Source organism: Anolis sagrei, chromosome 10, assembly GCF_037176765.1.
Source record: "Anolis sagrei isolate rAnoSag1 chromosome 10, rAnoSag1.mat, whole genome shotgun sequence".
In the NCBI taxonomy this organism is placed as follows: domain Eukaryota; kingdom Metazoa; phylum Chordata; class Lepidosauria; order Squamata; family Dactyloidae; genus Anolis; species Anolis sagrei.
This window is the reverse complement of record NC_090030.1, coordinates 2,788,296-2,808,454: the sequence shown is the minus strand read 5'-3', so window position 1 is coordinate 2,808,454 and position 20,159 is coordinate 2,788,296. Positions and strand designations below refer to the sequence as shown.

At 41.1% G+C, this 20,159-nt stretch overlaps 1 protein-coding gene across 1 annotated transcript in view; it reads right to left on the bottom strand.

Moving 5' to 3' along the window:
- The window catches only part of LONRF3 (LON peptidase N-terminal domain and ring finger 3), a 43,354-nt gene extending 28,915 nt beyond the window's left edge, over positions 1–14,439 (bottom strand). Inside the window, exon 1 of the mRNA XM_067471500.1 lies at positions 13,940–14,439. Within this exon, the coding sequence (XP_067327601.1) occupies positions 13,940–14,348 (409 nt within the window). The 5' untranslated portion in view covers positions 14,349–14,439. The remainder of the gene's footprint in view (positions 1–13,939) is intronic.
- Between the last annotated feature and the right edge of the window lie 5,720 nt (positions 14,440–20,159).

Sequence of the window (20,159 nt, the reverse complement as noted above, 5' to 3'; positions counted from 1 at the left end):
CTTTGTGTTTTGTTTGCTTGTTTGTTAAAAAAATGCAATACAACTGTTTGGCTTGCTCCTGACATGATAAATAAATAAATAAATAGTTAGGAAGATCTTCCGCATGTTCAGATGGAATCTCCTTTCTTGTAGTTTGAAGCCATTGTCCCGCATCCTAGTCTCCAGGGCAGCAGAAAACTAGCTTGCTCCCTCATCCCCATTTATTTATTTATCGTGTCATCCGCAACCAGAACATTGTATTACATTTCTAACAGAACAAAACAAACAAACAGATAAGGGAAAAAAACACAGATTTTGCAAACTTGGTAGTGGATTAAATGCCCTTTGACCAGTATCTGGCCACTTGGAGTGCCTCTGGTGTTGCTGCAAGAAGGTCCTCCATGGTGCATGTGGCAGGGCTCAGGGTGCATTGCAGTAGGTGGTCAGTGGTTTGCTCTTCTCCGCACTCTCATGCCGTGGATTCCACCCTGTAGCCCCATTTCTTAAGATTGGCTCTGCATCTCGTGGTGCCAGAGCGCAGTCTGTTCCCCTCACATATTTACACATGGCCCTCACCATGTTTCCTCTCAGTCTTCTCTCCTCCGGGCTAAACATGTTAGTAAAAGGTAAAGGTTTTCCCCTTGACATTAAGTCTAACCGTGTCCGACTCTGGTGCTCATCTCCATTTCCCTCCAGAGGAGGGCGACTAAAATGATCAAGGGTCTGGAGAACAAGCCCTATGAGGAGCGGCTTAGGGAACTGGGCATGTTTAGCCTGAAGAAGAGAAGGCTGAGAGGAGACATGATAGCCATGTATAACTATGTGAGGGGAAGCCACAGGGAGGAGGGAGCAAGCTTGTTTTCTGCTTCCTTGGAGACTAGGACGCGGAACAATGGCTTCAAACTACAAGAGAGGAGATTCCATCTGAACATTAGGAAGAACTTCCTGACTGTGAGAGCCGTTCAGCAGTGGAACTCTCTGCCCCGGAGTGTGGTGGAGGCTCCTTCTTTGGAAGCTTTTAAGCAGAGGCTGGATGACCATCTGCCAGGGGTGATTTGAATGCAATATTCCTGCTTCTTGGCAGAATGGGGTTGGACTGGATGGCCCATGAGGTCTCTTCCAACTCTTTGATTCTATGATTCTATGATTCTATGATTCTTCCTATGGATAGATTCCTCTCCCTTCCTGTTATTTCAGTCCCGTTCTTAACTAGGAGTCATTTGTAAGTGGGGTGTTTGTAACTTGGAGACGGCCTGTCCTTATGAACTGCATGCTGCTTTCAGGACAAAGGAGGAGGCAAAGCAGAGATCTTTGTGCCCTTTAATTTGCAGCACAAGGGAGCATTGCATGGGTAATAATATCTTCCTATGGATAGATTCCTCTCCCTTCCTGTTATTTCAGTCCCGTTCTTAACTAGGAGTCCTTTGTAAGTGGGGTGTTTGTAACTTGGAGACGGCCTGTCCTTATGAACTGCATGCTGCCTTCAGGACAAAGGAGGAGGCAAAGCAGAGATCTTTGTGCCCTTTAATTTGCAGCACAAGGGAGCATTGCATGGGTAATAATATCTTCCTATGGATAGATTCCTCTCCCTTCCTGTTATTTCAGTCCCGTTCTTAACTAGGAGTCCTTTGTAAGTGGGGTGTTTGTAACTTGGAGACGGCCTGTCCTTATGAACTGCATGCTGCCTTCAGGACAAAGGAGGAGGCAAAGCAGAGATCTTTGTGCCCTTTAATTTGCAGCACAAGGGAGCATTGCATGGGTAATAATATCTTCCTATGGATAGATTCCTCTCCCTTCCTGTTATTTCAGTCCCGTTCTTAACTAGGAGTCATTTGTAAGTGGGGTGTTTGTAACTTGGAGACGGCCTGTCCTTATGAACTGCATGCTGCTTTACGGACAAAGGAGGAGGCAAAGCAGAGATCTTTGTGCCCTTTAATTTGCAGCACAAGGGAGCATTGCATGGGTATTATTAAATATGCGCAAAGAGTGCCAGGTCCCCAAACAGGCTGCTTCCCGAAGCCCGACCCATTTCTCCTTTGCTTCCCTTCCTCATGTTATACAATCGCTCCATAGGAAGGGGGCAGGGAAGGCAGGCCGGGCGCTCGGCTTATGCAACACACTGCTCTCCTGACCTACTTCCCCTCCGGCCTCCATCAAGGAGACTTTGGGGAGAGTTCAGGAGAGAGGCACCTGCTTCACAGGTGAGGCTACGCTTGGGCACTGAAGGGCAAAGCCACCCACTGTTTCCTCCTTCTTCTCCTACTCATACTGGGAGGAAATAAAGCCCAGTGATGCTCCGATGGAGCTGTTGGAATACCAAGCTGCTCTTGCATATCTGCTCTTGCATCTATATAAACTAAAATGTAATGTTCGGTTGTTGTAGGTTTTTTCGGGCTATATGGCCATGGTCTAGAGCAGTGATGGGCAACCTTTTGAGCATGGTGTGTCAAAATTCGCCAAAAAACTGAGCATAATTCAGGTGGCGTGTCACTTCAAGAAAAAAAACCATAATTTCGCAATATTTAATTTAAATAACAAAAAATATATAATTGTAATTCCCACTTTCTCTCTTATCATGTTGTTCTCCCTCTCTTTATGTAAATAATATCCTTTTTGGAGTGTTTAATAAAAATATAATTTTAAAAACCCAACAAAATATTATTTATTTTTAATTTAATTTAAATGTATTTCTAGCATTTAATATGCTATTTAATGTATTTCTAATAATAATAATAATAATAATAATAATAATACAATAACAATAAAGTAACATTGCAAAATAATATTTTGATATTTAATTTACCATTTCATTTAAGGCATATATATAGGCATATATTAAAAATATTTAAAATGCACTAAATTAAAATGCATTAAATTAAATGTCAAATTAAAATTCAATTTACCCTTTCATTTAAGGCATTCTGAAATATTTGAGTAATATAGCAAAGTATTATTTATCATTTGATTTAATTTAAATAGGTAACTCCTTAATATTTAGGAAAAAATGCAAAATAATATTCATTTCCTTAATAATTAGATAAACCAATATTATTTTGCAATGTTACCTAAATATTAATAATAATTAAATATTTTTAAATTTGACATTTAATTTAATGCATTTTAATATTTGAATAATATAGCAAAGTAATAGTATTTATCATTCAGTTTAAATATGAAACTCCTTAATATTTAGGTAACATTGCAAAATAATAATTTCTTTCCTATTTATTTTTTAAAATGGCATAAAAAAAATAAACAAATAATATCCGGCGGGCGCGTGTCAGCAGAAATGGCTACGCGTGTCAGTACTGACACACGTGTCATAGGTTCGCCATCACAGGTCTAGAGGCATTCTCTCCTGACGTTTCACCTGCATCTATGGCAAGCATCCTCAGAGGTAGTGAGGTCTGTTGGAACTAGGAAAATGGGTTTATATATCTGTGGAATGACCAGGGTGGGACAAAGGACTCTTGTCTGTTGGAGCTAGGTGTGGATGTTTCAACTGAACACCTTGATTAGCATATAATGGCCTGACAGTGCCTGGAGCAAAATTTTGTTGAGAGGTGCCTGGAGCAAACTTTTGCTGAAAGTTTGCTCCAGGCACTGTCAGGCCATTATATGCTAATCAAGGTGGTCAGTTGAAACATTCCCACCTAGCTCCAGCAGACAAGAGCCCTTTGTCCCACCCTGGTCATTCCGCAGATCTATAAACCCTTTTTCCTAGTTCCAACAGACTTCACTACCTTTGAGGATGCTTGCCATAGATGCAGGCGAAACGTCAGGAGAGAATGCCTCTAGACCATAGCCATATAGCCCGAAAAAACCTACAACAACCCAATGATTCCGGCCATGAAAGCCTTCGACAATACAATGTAATGTTCGTTTGTGGGATTAACAGAACTCAAAAACCACTGGACGAATTGCCACCAAATTTGGACACAAAACATCTAACAACCCAAGGAGTGACCATCATTTAAAAAGCATGGATTTTGTCATTTGGGATTTGTAGTTGCTGGGATTTACAGTTCACCTACAATCAAAGAGTATTCTGAACCCCAGTAACGATGGAATTGAACCAAACTTGGCATATAGGACTCCCACAAGCAACAGAAAATTCTGGAAGGGTTTGGTGGGCATAAACCTTGAGTTTGGGAGTTTTAGTTCACCTACGTCCAGAGAGCACTGTGGACTCAAACAATGAAGGATCTAGACCAAACTTGCCACGGATACTCCATATGCCCAAATGTGAACACTGGTGGAGTTTGGGGGAAATAGGCCTTAACATTTGGGAGTTGTTGTTGCTGGGATTTATAGTTCACCTGCAATCAAAGAGCATTCTGAACCCCACCAACGACTGAATTGAACCAAACTTGGCTTATAGGACTCCCACAAGCAAAGGAAAATTCTGGAAGGGTTTGGTGGGCATAGACCTTGAGTTTGGGAGTTTTAGTTTCCAGGATGAAGAGGAGGAAGCCTTGGGGGAATCACCCTCTGGGTTCGTCCATTTAACCAATTCCAGATCCACCTCACCATAGTTTTGCCAAGCCCACATTGGACTAGTTTCCTTGCCAGAAGGTCCTGGGTTATCAGTGTCATTTCCTAATTCGTTCTATTATAAAAATACAGGGAAAGTTTATGAAACTGCCCAAACTTTTGTTTTTGTGGGAGGGGCATCCCATAGTTTCGCAATGACTATCTCATCATTCAACCTAGTTTGTGACAGCCACAAAAACGAAGTTTCTGGAGGAGAACGATGACTTTCAAAGTCAGCACTATACAATTAAACAGGAAATAACTCTTTCAAACCAAGAAGAGCACACTTTCCACATTTGTTTACATTGTGTTTTCAAAGGGCTGTGCAATTAAACCTGGAGCAACACTTTCAAACCAGGAATGATTTCTTTTTCGACTTTGTTATCAAAGGGACAGAGAGTGAGGCGAGATCTTCTAAACCAGTGGTTCTCAACCTTCCTAATGCTGCGACCCCTTAATACAGTTCCTCATGTTGTGGTGACCCCCAACCACAACATTACTTTTGTTGTGACTCCATAACTGTAATTTTGCTAATGTTATGAATCATAATGTAAATATTTGATATGCCGGATGTATTTTCATTCACTGGACCAAATTTGGCACAAATACTCAATACGCCCTAAATTTGAATACTGGTGGGGATGGGAGGGGGATTGATTTTGTCATTTGGGAGTTGTAGTTGCTGGGATTTATAGTTCATTTAAATTCAAAGAGCATTCTGAACTCCACCAAATGAAGCAACTGAACCAGACTTGGCACACATAACTCTCATGACCAACAGAAAATTCTGGAAGGGTTTGGTGGGCATTGACCTTGAGTTTGGAAGCTGTAGTTCACCTACACCCAGAGAGCACTGTGAACTCAAATAATGATGTATCTGGACCAAACGTGACACGAATACTCAATATGCCCAAATGTGAACACTGGTGGAGTTTGGGGAAAATAGACCTTGACATTTGGGAGTTATAGCTGCTGGAATTTATAGTTCACCTGCAATCTGAGAGCCTTCTGAAGCCCACCAATGATACAATTTGGCCAAACTTCCCACACAGAACCCCCATAATCAACAGAAAATACTGTGTGTTTTTGATGGTCTTTGGTGACCCCTTTGACACCCCCTCGTGACCCCCCCAGGGGTCCCGACCCTCAGGTTGAGAAACACTGTTCTAAACAGAGGCACAAACAGCAAAACAAACATCACAAGGATGTTAGGTTAACCCTTCCCTATCCCTATCCAAAGCATGTATATGTATATGTGTGTGTTGTGGCGGAATGAAAATCATGCGTAGTTCAAGTTTTACCAGTTCACACACTGTCTTGCTAGAGAAAACATATGCCACACTGATGATCAGTAAAGAACAAGGAGTTTACTCTTTGTAATGCAGAGCAGCATATATGCAGTCATGTGAACAGTTGCATTGACTCACACAATGCCCTTTGAGAGAGATTCAAATGGACTTTAGGTGTCCATGTGGAAGATCTTCTTCCAGAAGCTCATGAAGCAAGAATTGTCTGCTAGCTCCTGCACAACTAAAGCCTAAAAATGTGACTGTTGCCAAAACTCCCAGGCTCAGCTAGTTCCTTGTGTGCAGCCCAACCAATCAGCTTCGTGCTTTGTATTTTCAGTTAACGTACTCACCAACTGATTTTTACATGCCCTAACATATGTGTGTAAACACATACATATATACATATTTATTTATCACATTTGTATACTACCCCTGTGCCGGCAGGACTGAAGACCGACAGGTCGCAGGTTCGAATCCGGGGAGAGGTGGATGAGCTCCCTCTGTCAGCTCCAGCTCCTCATGCGGGGACATGAGAGAAGCCTCCCACAAGGATGATAAAAACATCAAATCATCCAGGCAATGTCCCCTGGGCAATGTCCTTGCGACGGCCAGTTCTCTCACACCAGAAGCAACTTGCAATTTCTCAAGTCGCTCCTGACACGACAAAAAAAAACCCCTGCCTTTCTCAGCCCGTAGATGACTCAAGGCGGTTCATGCACATACATACATGCACGTACATACATGCATACATGCACGTACATACATGCACAAGCATACATACATATATGGCTGGAGAAATGTTCCTGTTCCTGTTCCACAGATATATAAACCCTTTTTCCTAGTTCCAACAGACCTCACTACCTCTGAGGATGCTTGCCATAGATGCAGGCGAAACGTCAGGAGAGAATGCCTCTAGAACATGGCCCTATAGCCCAAAAAAACCCACAAGAACCTAGTGATTCCAGCTATGAAAGCCTTCGACAATACATCGCTCCTGTTCCGACTTGCAAACAAACTCAACAACAAACCTACAGACCAATCTTGTTCGTAACTTGGGGACCGCTTGTACACAAAAATCTGCAAATATGGAGGGATGGCTGTGCTCCATTCATCTGGCACAAAGGAAAGCACTGAGAGGGTTTTAAAGTGGTGCAAAATGCCCGTCCGAACGCACTTCCAGGCCCTTCTATGGGGCACCAAGTATACGATGCCAATGTTTACAAGAGTGAGCTACTCAGCCAGCTAGTGGAGCCTGCCAGGGAGTCGTCAGTTACACCCATTTGGTCAAAACGAACAAGGAGTATGTACACGGAAGGGATTTAGTCAAAGTGTAAAGATTAACTGAGCGAATAAAGTTGGTAGCACAAGCTTTTGTAAACAGTCTACTTCCTCAGATCCAAGGTGATGACGCTTAGAAACTTGGGTCTGGACAAAGATCGAGGCTCCTTTTCTAAAGGCGGCTGGTTTTTTGATTGGCAGCTGCCCACAACCACACAGATAAGGGGGGGGGGGGGGAGAGACTGTCTTTTCCTGTTTCAATGACAAAGGCTTCACCCTTTGAACTTCTACCTGCCAGGATGAATTTGGAGGGAGTTTTTCAATCAAGGAACATGAAAGGCACTGCAGACTACTCCAACCAGAGAAGTCAGCCATAGCAAAGAACCTGATGTACCAACCTGGACACAGCATATTATTTGAGAACACAGAAATGCTGGATCACACCAACAACCACCATGTCAGACTACACAGAGAAGCCATTGAAATCCACAAGAAGCAGGTGGACAATTTCAACAGAAAGGAGGAGACCATAAAAATGAACAAAATCTGGCTACCAGTATCAAAAAACTCTAAAATTACAACAGCAAAACAACAGAGAGGAAACAACCAGGCACAGATTAACACCTCCCAGCAAGAGATTTTCCCAGGCTCAGGCAGGCCTTCAAATGCTAATGAAGGTGGTCAGTTGAAACATTCACACCTAGCTCCAGCAGAGAAGAGCTCCTTGCCCCACCCCAGCCATTCCACAGATATATAAACCCATTGTCCTACTTCCAACAGACCTCGCTACCTCTGAGGATGCTTGCCATAGATGCAGGCGAAACGTCAGGAGAAATGCCTCTAGAACATGGCTCTATAGCCCGAAAAAACCCACAAGAACCTAGTTTTTCAATCTTTTTATATATATTTGGATGGAGTTACACTTAAGAAGTGTCCCTGTTCTGACTTACAAACAAATTCAACTTAAGAACAAACCTACGGAACGAATCTCATGCACACATCAACATCCAAAACCCTGAAAATGTGTTTGCTGCGGAATGGGATGTGCAGAAGCAAAAAGTGCGCTCTTTGTAATTTGGCCCCAAAAGGTGCGCATTACAGTTGATGCACATTTAGAATCCCTTCTCTAAACACAAAAATGTTTGGACACAAAAGCTTCCAAAAAAGAGACCTTGGATGCGTCTCTATTGTAGAATAGATCCACTTTAAAAGCCTTGGTTCAATGTTATGGATTCAGGAGGGATGTAGTTTGGAATCATAGAGGTTGCGAAAGGATAACAAAATACAAGTTGCAAATTGTTATCCAAACAAAACTCTGTTAACATAAACTGTGTGAATACACTGAATATAAACCACACAAAGAAATTACAAGTCTGAGTGCTACTTGGTTATCTCGTAGTCCTTGAAAAAGTCTTCAAAATGCAGTCCAAATAAATCAAATTGCTGTGAAAGGATGCCAACACCCCACCAAACTACAAATCCCAGCATTGCATAGCATTGAGCCCTGGCCATTAAATTAGAGGCGAGGTCCCTCAAAGAAGAGCCCCTGGAGCAGCTTCCCCTTAATATGATGGCCATACTATGTGAATCTAATGCATTTTGGAGATACAATTTAGCCCCCCAAAAGGTAAACACTAGATGAGAGTAAATAACATATGTAGTAGGAACACAATCCCATAGATGAGGTCCCTCAAAGAGGAGCTTCCAAAGCAGCTTTCTACTTTGGCTTTGACTCAGCATTATGATGACCATACTATGCTAATCTAATGCATTTTGGAGATACCATTTAGCCCCCCAAAAGGTAAACACTAGATGGGAGTAAATCACATATGTAGGAACACAATCCCATAGATGAGGTCCCTCAAAGAGGAGCTTCCAAAGCAGCTTTCCACTTTGGCTTTGACTCAGCATTATGATGACCATACTATGCAAATCTAATGCATTTTGGAGATACCATTTAGCCCCCCAAAAGGTAAATACTAGATGGGAGTAAATAACATATGTAGGAACACAATCCCATAGATGAGGTCCCTCAAAGAGGAGCTTCCAAAGCAGCTTTCTACTTTGGCTTTGACTCAGCATTATGATGACCATACTATGTGAATCTAATGCATTTTGGAGATACCATTTAGCCTCCCAAAAGGTAAATACTAGATGGGAGTAAATAACATATGTAGGAACACAATCCAGTAGATGAGGTCCCACAAAGAGGAGCTTCCAAAGCAGCTTTATACTTTGGTTTTGGATCAGCACGAAGATGACCATAGGACTCACCCTCATCTTGTGAAGATCATTCAGACCAAAACAGGTGAGCATTAGATTCAAGGAAATACAGTATGTAGGAACACAACCCCATAAATGAGGTATCTCCAAGAGGAGCTCCTGAAGCAGCTTCCCCTTAGGCTCAGCACTAAGATTACTGTATTACACAAATCTAATGTGCTTCCTAATTTTGGTGAGTTGTAATATTGTAATATTAAGAGGACCTTAATATTACACAAATCTAATAGGCAACCTCACTTTGGGGAGAACATTTATCTCCAAACAGGTGAGCACTGGTTTGGAGCAATGGACTGACACAATCCCATGGATGAGGTCCCTCAAAGAGGAGCTCCTGGAGCAGCTTCTCATTTTGCTTTGGCTCTGCACAAAGAGGACCTTATTAGTACATGAATCTAATGTGCACCTTCATTTTGGAGAGGACATTTAGCCCCAAACAGTTGTGCATTGGATTGGAGCAATGTACTGACACAAGACTATTAGATGAGTGTCCTTCAAAGAGGAGCCCATGGAGCGGCTTCCCCTTTTTGCTTTGGCTCAGCACTAAAGAGGACCTTATTATTGTATGTATCTAATAGGCAACCTCACTTTGGAGAAGACATTTAGCCCAAAACAGGTGAGTACTGGATTGGAGCAATGGACTGACACAATCCCATGGATGAGGTCCCTCCAAGAGGAGCTCCTGGAGCAGCTTCTCATTTTGCTTTGGTTCTGCATGAAGAGGACCTTATTATTACATGAATCTAATACACAAACTGATTTTGGAGAGGACATTTAGCCCAAAACAGGTGAGTAATATATTTGATCAATGTTCTAACACAATCCCATGGAAGAGGTCCCTCAAAGAGGAGCTCCTGAAGCAGCTTCCTCTTCAGCTCTGCACTAAAATTACTGTATTACACAAATCTAATGTGCTTCCTAATTTTGGTGAGTTGATTTAGCCAAAAAAAAGTGAGCATTAGACTGGAGTAAATATGATATATAGATGAGTTCCCTCCAAGAGGAGCTCTAGAGGCTCTTGGAGAAGCCTCTCCTTTGGAGCAAATACAGTATGTAGTAACACAACCCTATAGATCTCCAAAGGCTAAGTGGAGTAAATCCAAAGGCTAGATCAGAGGAAATACAATATGTAGGAACACAACCCATAAATGAGATCCTTCAAAAAGGAGCTCCAGAGGCTCCTGAAGAGTCCTCCACCTTTGGCTTTGGCCCAGCATTAGATATGAGGAAATAAGGTTTGTAGTAACACAATTCCATAGATGAGGAGCTCCTGGAGCAACTTCTCCTTTTATTATTATTCCATGAATCTAATATGCACCCTCATTTTGGGAAGATCATTTAGCTCCAAACAGGTGAGCAGCTTCCTTTCAGCACCAAGAGGACCTTATTATTACATTAATCTAATATGCAACCTTATTTTGGAGAGGACATTTAGCCTCTCCAAAATGAGCATTAGGTGAGCATTAGATTCAAGGAAATCCAGTATGTAGGAACCCAATTCCATAAATGAGGTATCTCAAAGATGAGCTCCTTGGAGCAGCTTCCTCCTTTGTTTTGGCTCAGCACCATAGTATTACATGAATCTAATGTGTACCTTCATTTTGGAGAGGACATTTAGCCCAAAACAGGTGTGCATTGGATTGGAGCAAGGTACTAACACAATACTATAGATGAGTGTTCCTCAAAGAGGAGCCCATGGAGCATCTTCCCCTTTTTGCTTTGGCTCTGCATGAAGAGGACCTTATTATTGTATGAATCTAATGGGCAACCTCACTTTGGAGAAGACATTCAGCACAAAACAGGTGAGTATTGGATTAGAGCAATGTTCTAACACAATCCCATGGATGAAGTCCCTCAAAGAGGAGCACCTGGAGCAGCTTCTTCTTTTGCTTTGACTCTGCACTAAGAGGACCTTATTATAACATGAATCTAATGCACATCCTCACTTTGGAGAAGACATTTTGCCCAAAACAGGTGAGTATTAGATTCAGTCAATGTTCTAACACAAGCCCATGGATGAGGTCCCTTCAAGAGGAGCTCCAGGAGCAGCTTCTCCTTTTGCTTTGGCTCTACTCTAAGAGGACACCAAGAGGACCTTTGGAGAGAACATTTATCTCCAAACAGGTGAGCACTGGATTGGAGCAATGGACTGACACAATCCCATGGATGAGGTCCCTCAAAGAGGATCTGGAGGATCTCCTGGGGCAGTTTCCCCTTTTGCTTTGGCTCTGCACTAAGATGAGCATACCGTAGACTCTCATCTTGTGAAGCTCATTTACCCAAGTGAACATTGGATTGAAGCAATGTACTAACAGAAGCCCATGGATGAAGTTCTTCAAAGAGGATCTCCTGGAACAGCTTCTCCTTTTGTTTTCGCTCTAAACCAAGAGGACCTTATTATTACATGAATCTAATGGGCAACCTGACTTTGGAGAAGACATTTATCCCAAAACATGTGTGCACTGGATTGGAGCAATGTACTGACACAAGACTATAGATGAGTGTCCCTCAAAAAGGAGCCCATGGAGCGGCTTCCCCTTTTTGCTTTGGCTCTGCACTAAGAGGACCTCATTATAATATGAATCTAATGCACATCCTCACTTTGGAGAAGATATTTAGCCCAAAACAGGTGAGTATTGGATTGGAGCAATGTTCTAACACAGTCCCATGGATGAGGTCCCTCCAAGAGGAGCTCCAGGAGCAGCTTCTCCTTTTGCTTTGGCTCTGCAGTAAGAGGACCATAGTATTACACGAATCTAATAGGCAACCTCACTTTGGGGAGAACATTTATCTCCAAACAGGTGAGCACTGGTTTGGAGCAATGGACTAACACAATCCCATGGATGAGGTCCCTCAAAGAGGAGCTCCAGGAGCAGCTTCTCCTTTTGCTTTGGCTCTGCACAAAGAGGACCTTATTATTGTATGTATCTAATAGGCAACCTCACTTTGGAGAAGACATTTAGCCCAAAACAGGTGAGTATTAGATTTAGTCAATGTTCTAACACAATCCCATGGATGAGGTCCCTCAAAGAGGATCTCCTGGAGCAGCTTCTCCTTTCGCTTTGGCTCTATACCAAGAGGACCTTAGTATTACACGAATCTAATGGGCAACCTCACTTTGGGGAGAACATTTATCTCCAAACAGGTGAGTACTGGATTGGAGCAAGGGACTGACACAATCCCATGGATGAATTCCCTCCAATAGGAGCTCCTGGAGCAACTTCTCCCAAATGCAAACCCAAGAGCAGAGAGTGGGGAGAGAGGGAGGTGAAGTTTACCTAAGTGGCAGGCTTGTGGGGTCTTGGATTGAAGCAATGTACTGACACAAGATTATAGATGAGTGTCCCTCAAAGAGGAGCCCATGGAGCAGCTTCTCCTTTTGCTTTGGCTCTGTACTAAGAGGACCTTATTATAACATGAATCTAATGCACATCCTCACTTTGGAGAAGACATTTTGCCCAAAACAGGTGAGTATTAGATTCAGCCAATGCTCTAACACAATCCCATGGATGAGGTCCCTCAAAGAGGACCACCTGGAGCAGCTTCTCCTTTTGCTTTGGTTCTGCACTAAGAGGACCTTATTATTACATGAATCTAATACACAAACCGATTTTGGAGAGGACATTTAGCTCAAAACAGGTGAGTAATAGATTTGATCAATGTTCTAACACAATCCCATGGATGAGGTCCGTCAAAGAGGATCTCCTGGAGCAGCTTCTCCTTTCGCTTTGGCTCTAAACCAAGAGGACCTTAGTATTACACGAATCTAATGGGCAACCTCACTTTGGAGAAGACATTTAGCCCAAAACAGGTGAGTATTAGATTCAGTCAATGCTCTAACACAGTAGTTCTCAACCTGGGGTCCCCAGATGTTTTTGGCCTTCAACTCCCAGAAATCCTAACAGCTGGTAAACTGGCTAGGATTTCTGGGAGTTGTAGGCCAAAAACATCTGGGGACCCCAGGTTGAGAACCACTGCTCTAACACAATCCAATGGATGAGGTCCCTCAAAGAGGAGCTCCAGGAGCAGCTTCTCCTTTTGCTTTGGCTCTACACTAAGTATTACACGAAACTAATGGGCAACCTCAGTTTGGAGAAGATATTTAGCCCCAGACAGGTGACTATTAGATTCAGTCAATGTTCAAACACAATTCCATGGATGAGGTCCTTCCAAGAGGAGCTCCAGGAGCACCTTCTCCTTTTGCTTTGGCTCTACACTAAGAGGACCTTAGTATTACATGAATCTAATGGGCAACCTCACTTTGGGGAGAACATTTATCTCCAAACAGGTGAGCACTGGTTTGGAGCAATGGACTAACACAATCCCATGGATGAGGTCCCTCAAAGAGGATCTCCTGGAGCAGCTTCTCCTTTCGCTTTGGCTCTAAACCAAGAGGACCTTAGTATTACACGAATCTAATGGGCAACCTCACTTTGGAGAAGACATTTAGCCCCAAACAGGTGAGTATTAGATTCAGTCAATGTTCTAACACAACCCCATGGATGAGGAGCTCCTGGAGCAACTTTTCCCAAATGCAAACCCAAGAGCAGAGAGTGGGGAGAGAGGGAGAGGAAGTTTACCTAAGTGGCAGTCTTGCGGGGTCTTCTTCTGGAGGTGGGTCTCCTCGTCTTCCTTTGGCGGCGGGAAGCCCCCCTTGGCCAGGAGGCTGCTGAGGACCACGTTGAGGCGGGGCGGGCACCCCTCGCGTGGGCTTGGCTGCGTGGGGCAGAGTCGGCACCCCTCCCGGAGTCCCCCCGGAGTCCCTCCGTGGCCCAGGCAGCCCTTGCAGAAGGTGTGCCCGCAAGGCAGGGAGACGGGCTGGCGGAGCAAGCCCTGGCACTGGCGGCACTGGAAGAGCGACCGGCCTGGCTCCGGGGGGCGCTGGGGGTGGCTCAGGAGGCGCTCCATCAGCGGGGCAAGCCACGGGGGTGTGGCGGCCCCCGAAGAGGGCCAGGAGGAGGAAGAGGAGGCCGAGCAGGAGGCGGCCATGCCTTCTCTGGGGTCTGCTCTCTCTCTCAATGCCCACAGCCGCGCTCCATCGCGCGCCACGCCAAGTGGAGTTACATAAAGGCAGGCGCCACACAACACAACACAACACAACCCAGCAGTGGCACCATGTGACCCGCCCCGGGTCCATGCCTCCTCCTCCTTCCCTCACTCCTTCCCGGTTACAAAACCCGCTTTTATAAGCGGCCGCAAAAAGGAGTCGGGGTTTGGGGGTGGGGACGGCCGGGGGGTCCAAGGCAAGGCTAGAGAGGGAGGGTCTCGTGGGAAAGGAGGGCCCCCTTCCCCTTCCTCTTAGGAGAGACTCCAAAGGTCCGGCAAAGTCAAGCAGAGGGTCCCCCAGTGTCAAAAGAACCCCAAAGCCAAAATTAGGACTATTATTATTACAATTCCTGAGGATTATTATTATTATATTTATATTTATAGCCCACTTTCTCTCTCTTAGAAGAAGCTCAAAGCAGAGGGTCCTGGTGTCAAAAGAAGCCCAAAACTAAGCCCAGGACTATTGCCATTACAATACTTGAGGATTATTATTATTATTATTATTATTATTATTATTAGTAGTAGTAGCAGTAGTAGTAGGCAAGGCTAGAGAGGGAGGGTCTCGTGGGAAAGTAGGGCCCCCTTCCCCTTTCTCTTAGGAGACACTCCAGAGGTCTGGCAAAGTCAAACAGAGGGTCCCCCAGGGTCAAAAGAAGCCCAAAGCCAAATTTAGGACTATTATTATTACAATACCTGAGGTTTATTATATTTATATTTATAGCCCACTTTCTCTCTTTTAGAAGAAGCTCAAAGTGGAGGGTCCCAATGTCAAAGGAAGTCTAAAGTCAAGCCCAGGGCTTTTGCTATTGCAATACTTCAGGTCCATTATTATTGCTATTATTATTATTGTTATTATTATTATTATTAGCCTGCTTTTCTCTCTTAGAAAAGACTCAAAAAGAGCTGGCAAAGGTCTAGCATAGTCAAGCAGCGGGTTCTGTTGTCAAAGAAAGCTCAAAGCCAAGCCAAGGATGATGATGATGAAGATGATGATGATGATGATTATATTTATATTTATAGCCTGCGTTCTCTCTCTTAGAAGAAGCTCAAAGTAGAGGGTCCTGGTGTCAAAGGAAGTCCAAAGCCAAATTTAGGACTTTTATTATTACTATACTTGAGGTTTGTTGTTGTTGTTGTTGTTGTTGTTGTTGTTGTTGTTGTTATAGCCCACTTTCTCTCTCTTAGAAGAAGCTCAAAGCAGAAGGTCCTGGTGTCAAAAGAAGCCCAAAACTAAGCCCAGGGCTATTGCAATTACAATATTTGAGGATTATTATTATTATTATTATTATATTTATAGCCCACTTTCTCTCTCTTAGAAGAAGCTCAAAGCAGAGGGTCCTGGTGCCAAAAGAAGCCCAAAACTAAGCCCAGGGCTATTGCAATTACAATATTTGAGGATTATTATTATTATTATTATTATTATTATTATATTTATAGCCCACTTTCTCTCTCTTAGAAGAAGCTCAAAGCAGAGGGTCCTGGTGTCAAAAGAAGCCCAAAACTAAGCCCAGGGCTATTGCAATTACAATATTTGAGGATTATTATTATTATTATTATTATTATTATTATTATATTTATAGCCCACTTTCTCTCTCTTAGAAGAAGCTCAAAGCAGAGGGTCCTGGTGTCAAAAGAAGCCCAAAACTAAGCCCAGGGCTATTGCAATTACAATATTTGAGGATTATTATTATTATTATTATTATTATTATTATATTTATAGCCCACTTTCTCTCTCTTAGAAGAAGCTCAAAGCAGAGGGTCCTGGTGTCAAAAGAAGCCCAAAACTAAGCCCAGGACTATTGCAATTACAATATTTGAGGATTATTATTATTATTATTATTATTATTATTATTATATTTATAGCCCACTTTCTCTCTCTTAGAAGAAGCTCAAAGCAGAGGGTCCTGGTGCCAAAAGAAGCCCAAAACTAAGCCCAGGGCTATTGCAATTACAATATTTGAGGATTATTATTATTATTATTATTATTATTATTATTATATTTATAGCCCACTTTCTCTCTCTTAGAAGAAGCTCAAAGCAGAGGGTCCTGGTGTCAAAAGAAGCTCAAAACTAAGCCCAGAGCTATTGCAATTACAATATTTGAGGATTATTATTATTATTATTATTATTATTATTATATTTATAGCCCACTTTCTCTCTCTTAGAAGAAGCTCAAAGCAGAGGGTCCTGGTGTCAAAAGAAGCCCAAAACTAAGCCCAGGACTATTGCAATTACAATATTTGAGGATTATTATTATTATTATTATTATTATTATTATATTTATAGCCCACTTTCTCTCTCTTAGAAGAAGCTCAAAGCAGAAGGTCCTGGTGTCAAAAGAAGCTCAAAACTAAGCCCAGAGCTATTGCAATTACAATATTTGAGGATTATTATTATTATTATTATTATTATTATTATTATTATATTTATAGCCCACTTTCTCTCTCTTAGAAGAAGCTCAAAGCAGAGGGTCCTGGTGCCAAAAGAAGCCCAAAACTAAGCCCAGGGCTATTGCAATTACAATATTTGAGGATTATTATTATTATTATTATTATTATTATTATTATATTTATAGCCCACTTTCTCTCTCTTAGAAGAAGCTCAAAGCAGAGGGTCCTGGTGTCAAAAGAAGCTCAAAACTAAGCCCAGAGCTATTGCAATTACAATATTTGAGGATTATTATTATTATTATTATTATTATTATTATATTTATAGCCCACTTTCTCTCTCTTAGAAGAAGCTCAAAGCAGAGGGTCCTGGTGTCAAAAGAAGCTCAAAACTAAGCCCAGAGCTATTGCAATTACAATATTTGAGGATTATTATTATTATTATTATTATTATTATTATTATTATTATATTTATAGCCCACTTTCTCTCTCTTAGAAGAAGCTCAAAGCAGAGGGTCCTGGTGTCAAAAGAAGCCCAAAACTAAGCCCAGGGCTATTGCAATTACAATATTTGAGGATTATTATTATTATTATTATTATTATTATTATATTTATAGCCCACTTTCTCTCTCTTAGAAGAAGCTCAAAGCAGAGGGTCCTGGTGTCAAAAGAAGCCCAAAACTAAGCCCAGGGCTATTGCAATTACAATATTTGAGGATTATTATTATTATTATTATTATTATTATTATTATATTTATAGCCCACTTTCTCTCTCTTAGAAGAAGCTCAAAGCAGAGGGTCCTGGTGTCAAAAGAAGCCCAAAACTAAGCCCAGGACTATTGCAATTACAATATTTGAGGATTATTATTATTATTATTATTATTATTATTATTATTATATTTATAGCCCACTTTCTCTCTCTTAGAAGAAGCTCAAAGCAGAGGGTCCTGGTGCCAAAAGAAGCCCAAAACTAAGCCCAGGGCTATTGCAATTACAATATTTGAGGATTATTATTATTATTATTATTATTATTATTATTATATTTATAGCCCACTTTCTCTCTCTTAGAAGAAGCTCAAAGCAGAGGGTCCTGGTGTCAAAAGAAGCTCAAAACTAAGCCCAGAGCTATTGCAATTACAATATTTGAGGATTATTATTATTATTATTATTATTATTATTATATTTATAGCCCACTTTCTCTCTCTTAGAAGAAGCTCAAAGCAGAGGGTCCTGGTGTCAAAAGAAGCCCAAAACTAAGCCCAGGACTATTGCAATTACAATATTTGAGGATTATTATTATTATTATTATTATTATTATTATATTTATAGCCCACTTTCTCTCTCTTAGAAGAAGCTCAAAGCAGAAGGTCCTGGTGTCAAAAGAAGCTCAAAACTAAGCCCAGAGCTATTGCAATTACAATATTTGAGGATTATTATTATTATTATTATTATTATTATTATTATATTTATAGCCCACTTTCTCTCTCTTAGAAGAAGCTCAAAGCAGAGGGTCCTGGTGCCAAAAGAAGCCCAAAACTAAGCCCAGGGCTATTGCAATTACAATATTTGAGGATTATTATTATTATTATTATTATTATTATTATATTTATAGCCCACTTTCTCTCTCTTAGAAGAAGCTCAAAGCAGAGGGTCCTGGTGTCAAAAGAAGCTCAAAACTAAGCCCAGAGCTATTGCAATTACAATATTTGAGGATTATTATTATTATTATTATTATTATTATTATATTTATAGCCCACTTTCTCTCTCTTAGAAGAAGCTCAAAGCAGAGGGTCCTGGTGTCAAAAGAAGCCCAAAACTAAGCCCAGGGCTATTGCAATTACAATATTTGAGGATTATTATTATTATTATTATTATTATTATTATATTTATAGCCCACTTTCTCTCTCTTAGAAGAAGCTCAAAGCAGAGGGTCCTGGTGTCAAAAGAAGCCCAAAACTAAGCCCAGGACTATTGCAATTACAATATTTGAGGATTATTATTATTATTATTATTATTATTATTATATTTATAGCCCACTTTCTCTCTCTTAGAAGAAGCTCAAAGCAGAAGGTCCTGGTGTCAAAAGAAGCTCAAAACTAAGCCCAGAGCTATTGCAATTACAATATTTGAGGATTATTATTATTATTATTATTATTATTATTATTATTATATTTATAGCCCACTTTCTCTCTCTTAGAAGAAGCTCAAAGCAGAGGGTCCTGGTGCCAAAAGAAGCCCAAAACTAAGCCCAGGGCTATTGCAATTACAATATTTGAGGATTATTATTATTATTATTATTATTATTATTATTATATTTATAGCCCACTTTCTCTCTCTTAGAAGAAGCTCAAAGCAGAGGGTCCTGGTGTCAAAAGAAGCTCAAAACTAAGCCCAGAGCTATTGCAATTACAATATTTGAGGATTATTATTATTATTATTATTATTATTATTATATTTATAGCCCACTTTCTCTCTCTTAGAAGAAGCTCAAAGCAGAGGGTCCTGGTGTCAAAAGAAGCCCAAAACTAAGCCCAGGGCTATTGCAATTACAATATTTGAGGATTATTATTATTATTATTATTATTATTATTATTATTATATTTATAGCCCACTTTCTCTCTCTTAGAAGAAGCTCAAAGCAGAGGGTCCTGGTGTCAAAAGAAGCCCAAAACTAAGCCCAGGACTATTGCAATTACAATATTTGAGGATTATTATTATTATTATTATTATTATTATTATTATTATATTTATAGCCCACTTTCTCTCTCTTAGAAGAAGCTCAAAGCAGAAGGTCCTGGTGTCAAAAGAAGCCCAAAACTAAGCCCAGGACTATTGCAATTACAATATTTGAGGATTATGATTATTATCATTATTAGTATTGTTATAGTATAGTTTCTCTCCCATAGAAGAAGCTCAAAGTAGAGGGTCTCGGTGTCAAAGGAAGTGCAAAGCCAAGCCCAGAGCTTTTGCTATTGCAATACTTGAGGATGATGATGATGATGATTATTATTATTATATTTATTGCCTGATTTCTCTCTCTTAGAAGAGGCTCAAAGCAGAGGGTCCAAATGTCAAAGGAAGTCCAAAGCCAAGCCCAGGGCTATTGCAATTACAATACTTGAAGATTATTATTATTATTACTATTATTATATTTATAGCCTGCTTTCTCTCTCTTAGAAGAAGCTCAAAGCAGAGGGTCCTGGTGTCAAAAGAAGCCCAAAGCAAAATTTAGGATTATTATTACAATACTTGAGGTTTATTGTTATTATTATTATTATATTTATATTAATAGCCCACTTTCTCTCTCTTAGAAGAGGCTCAAAGCAGAAGGTCCCAGTGTCAAAGAAGCCTAGAGCCAAGCCCAAAG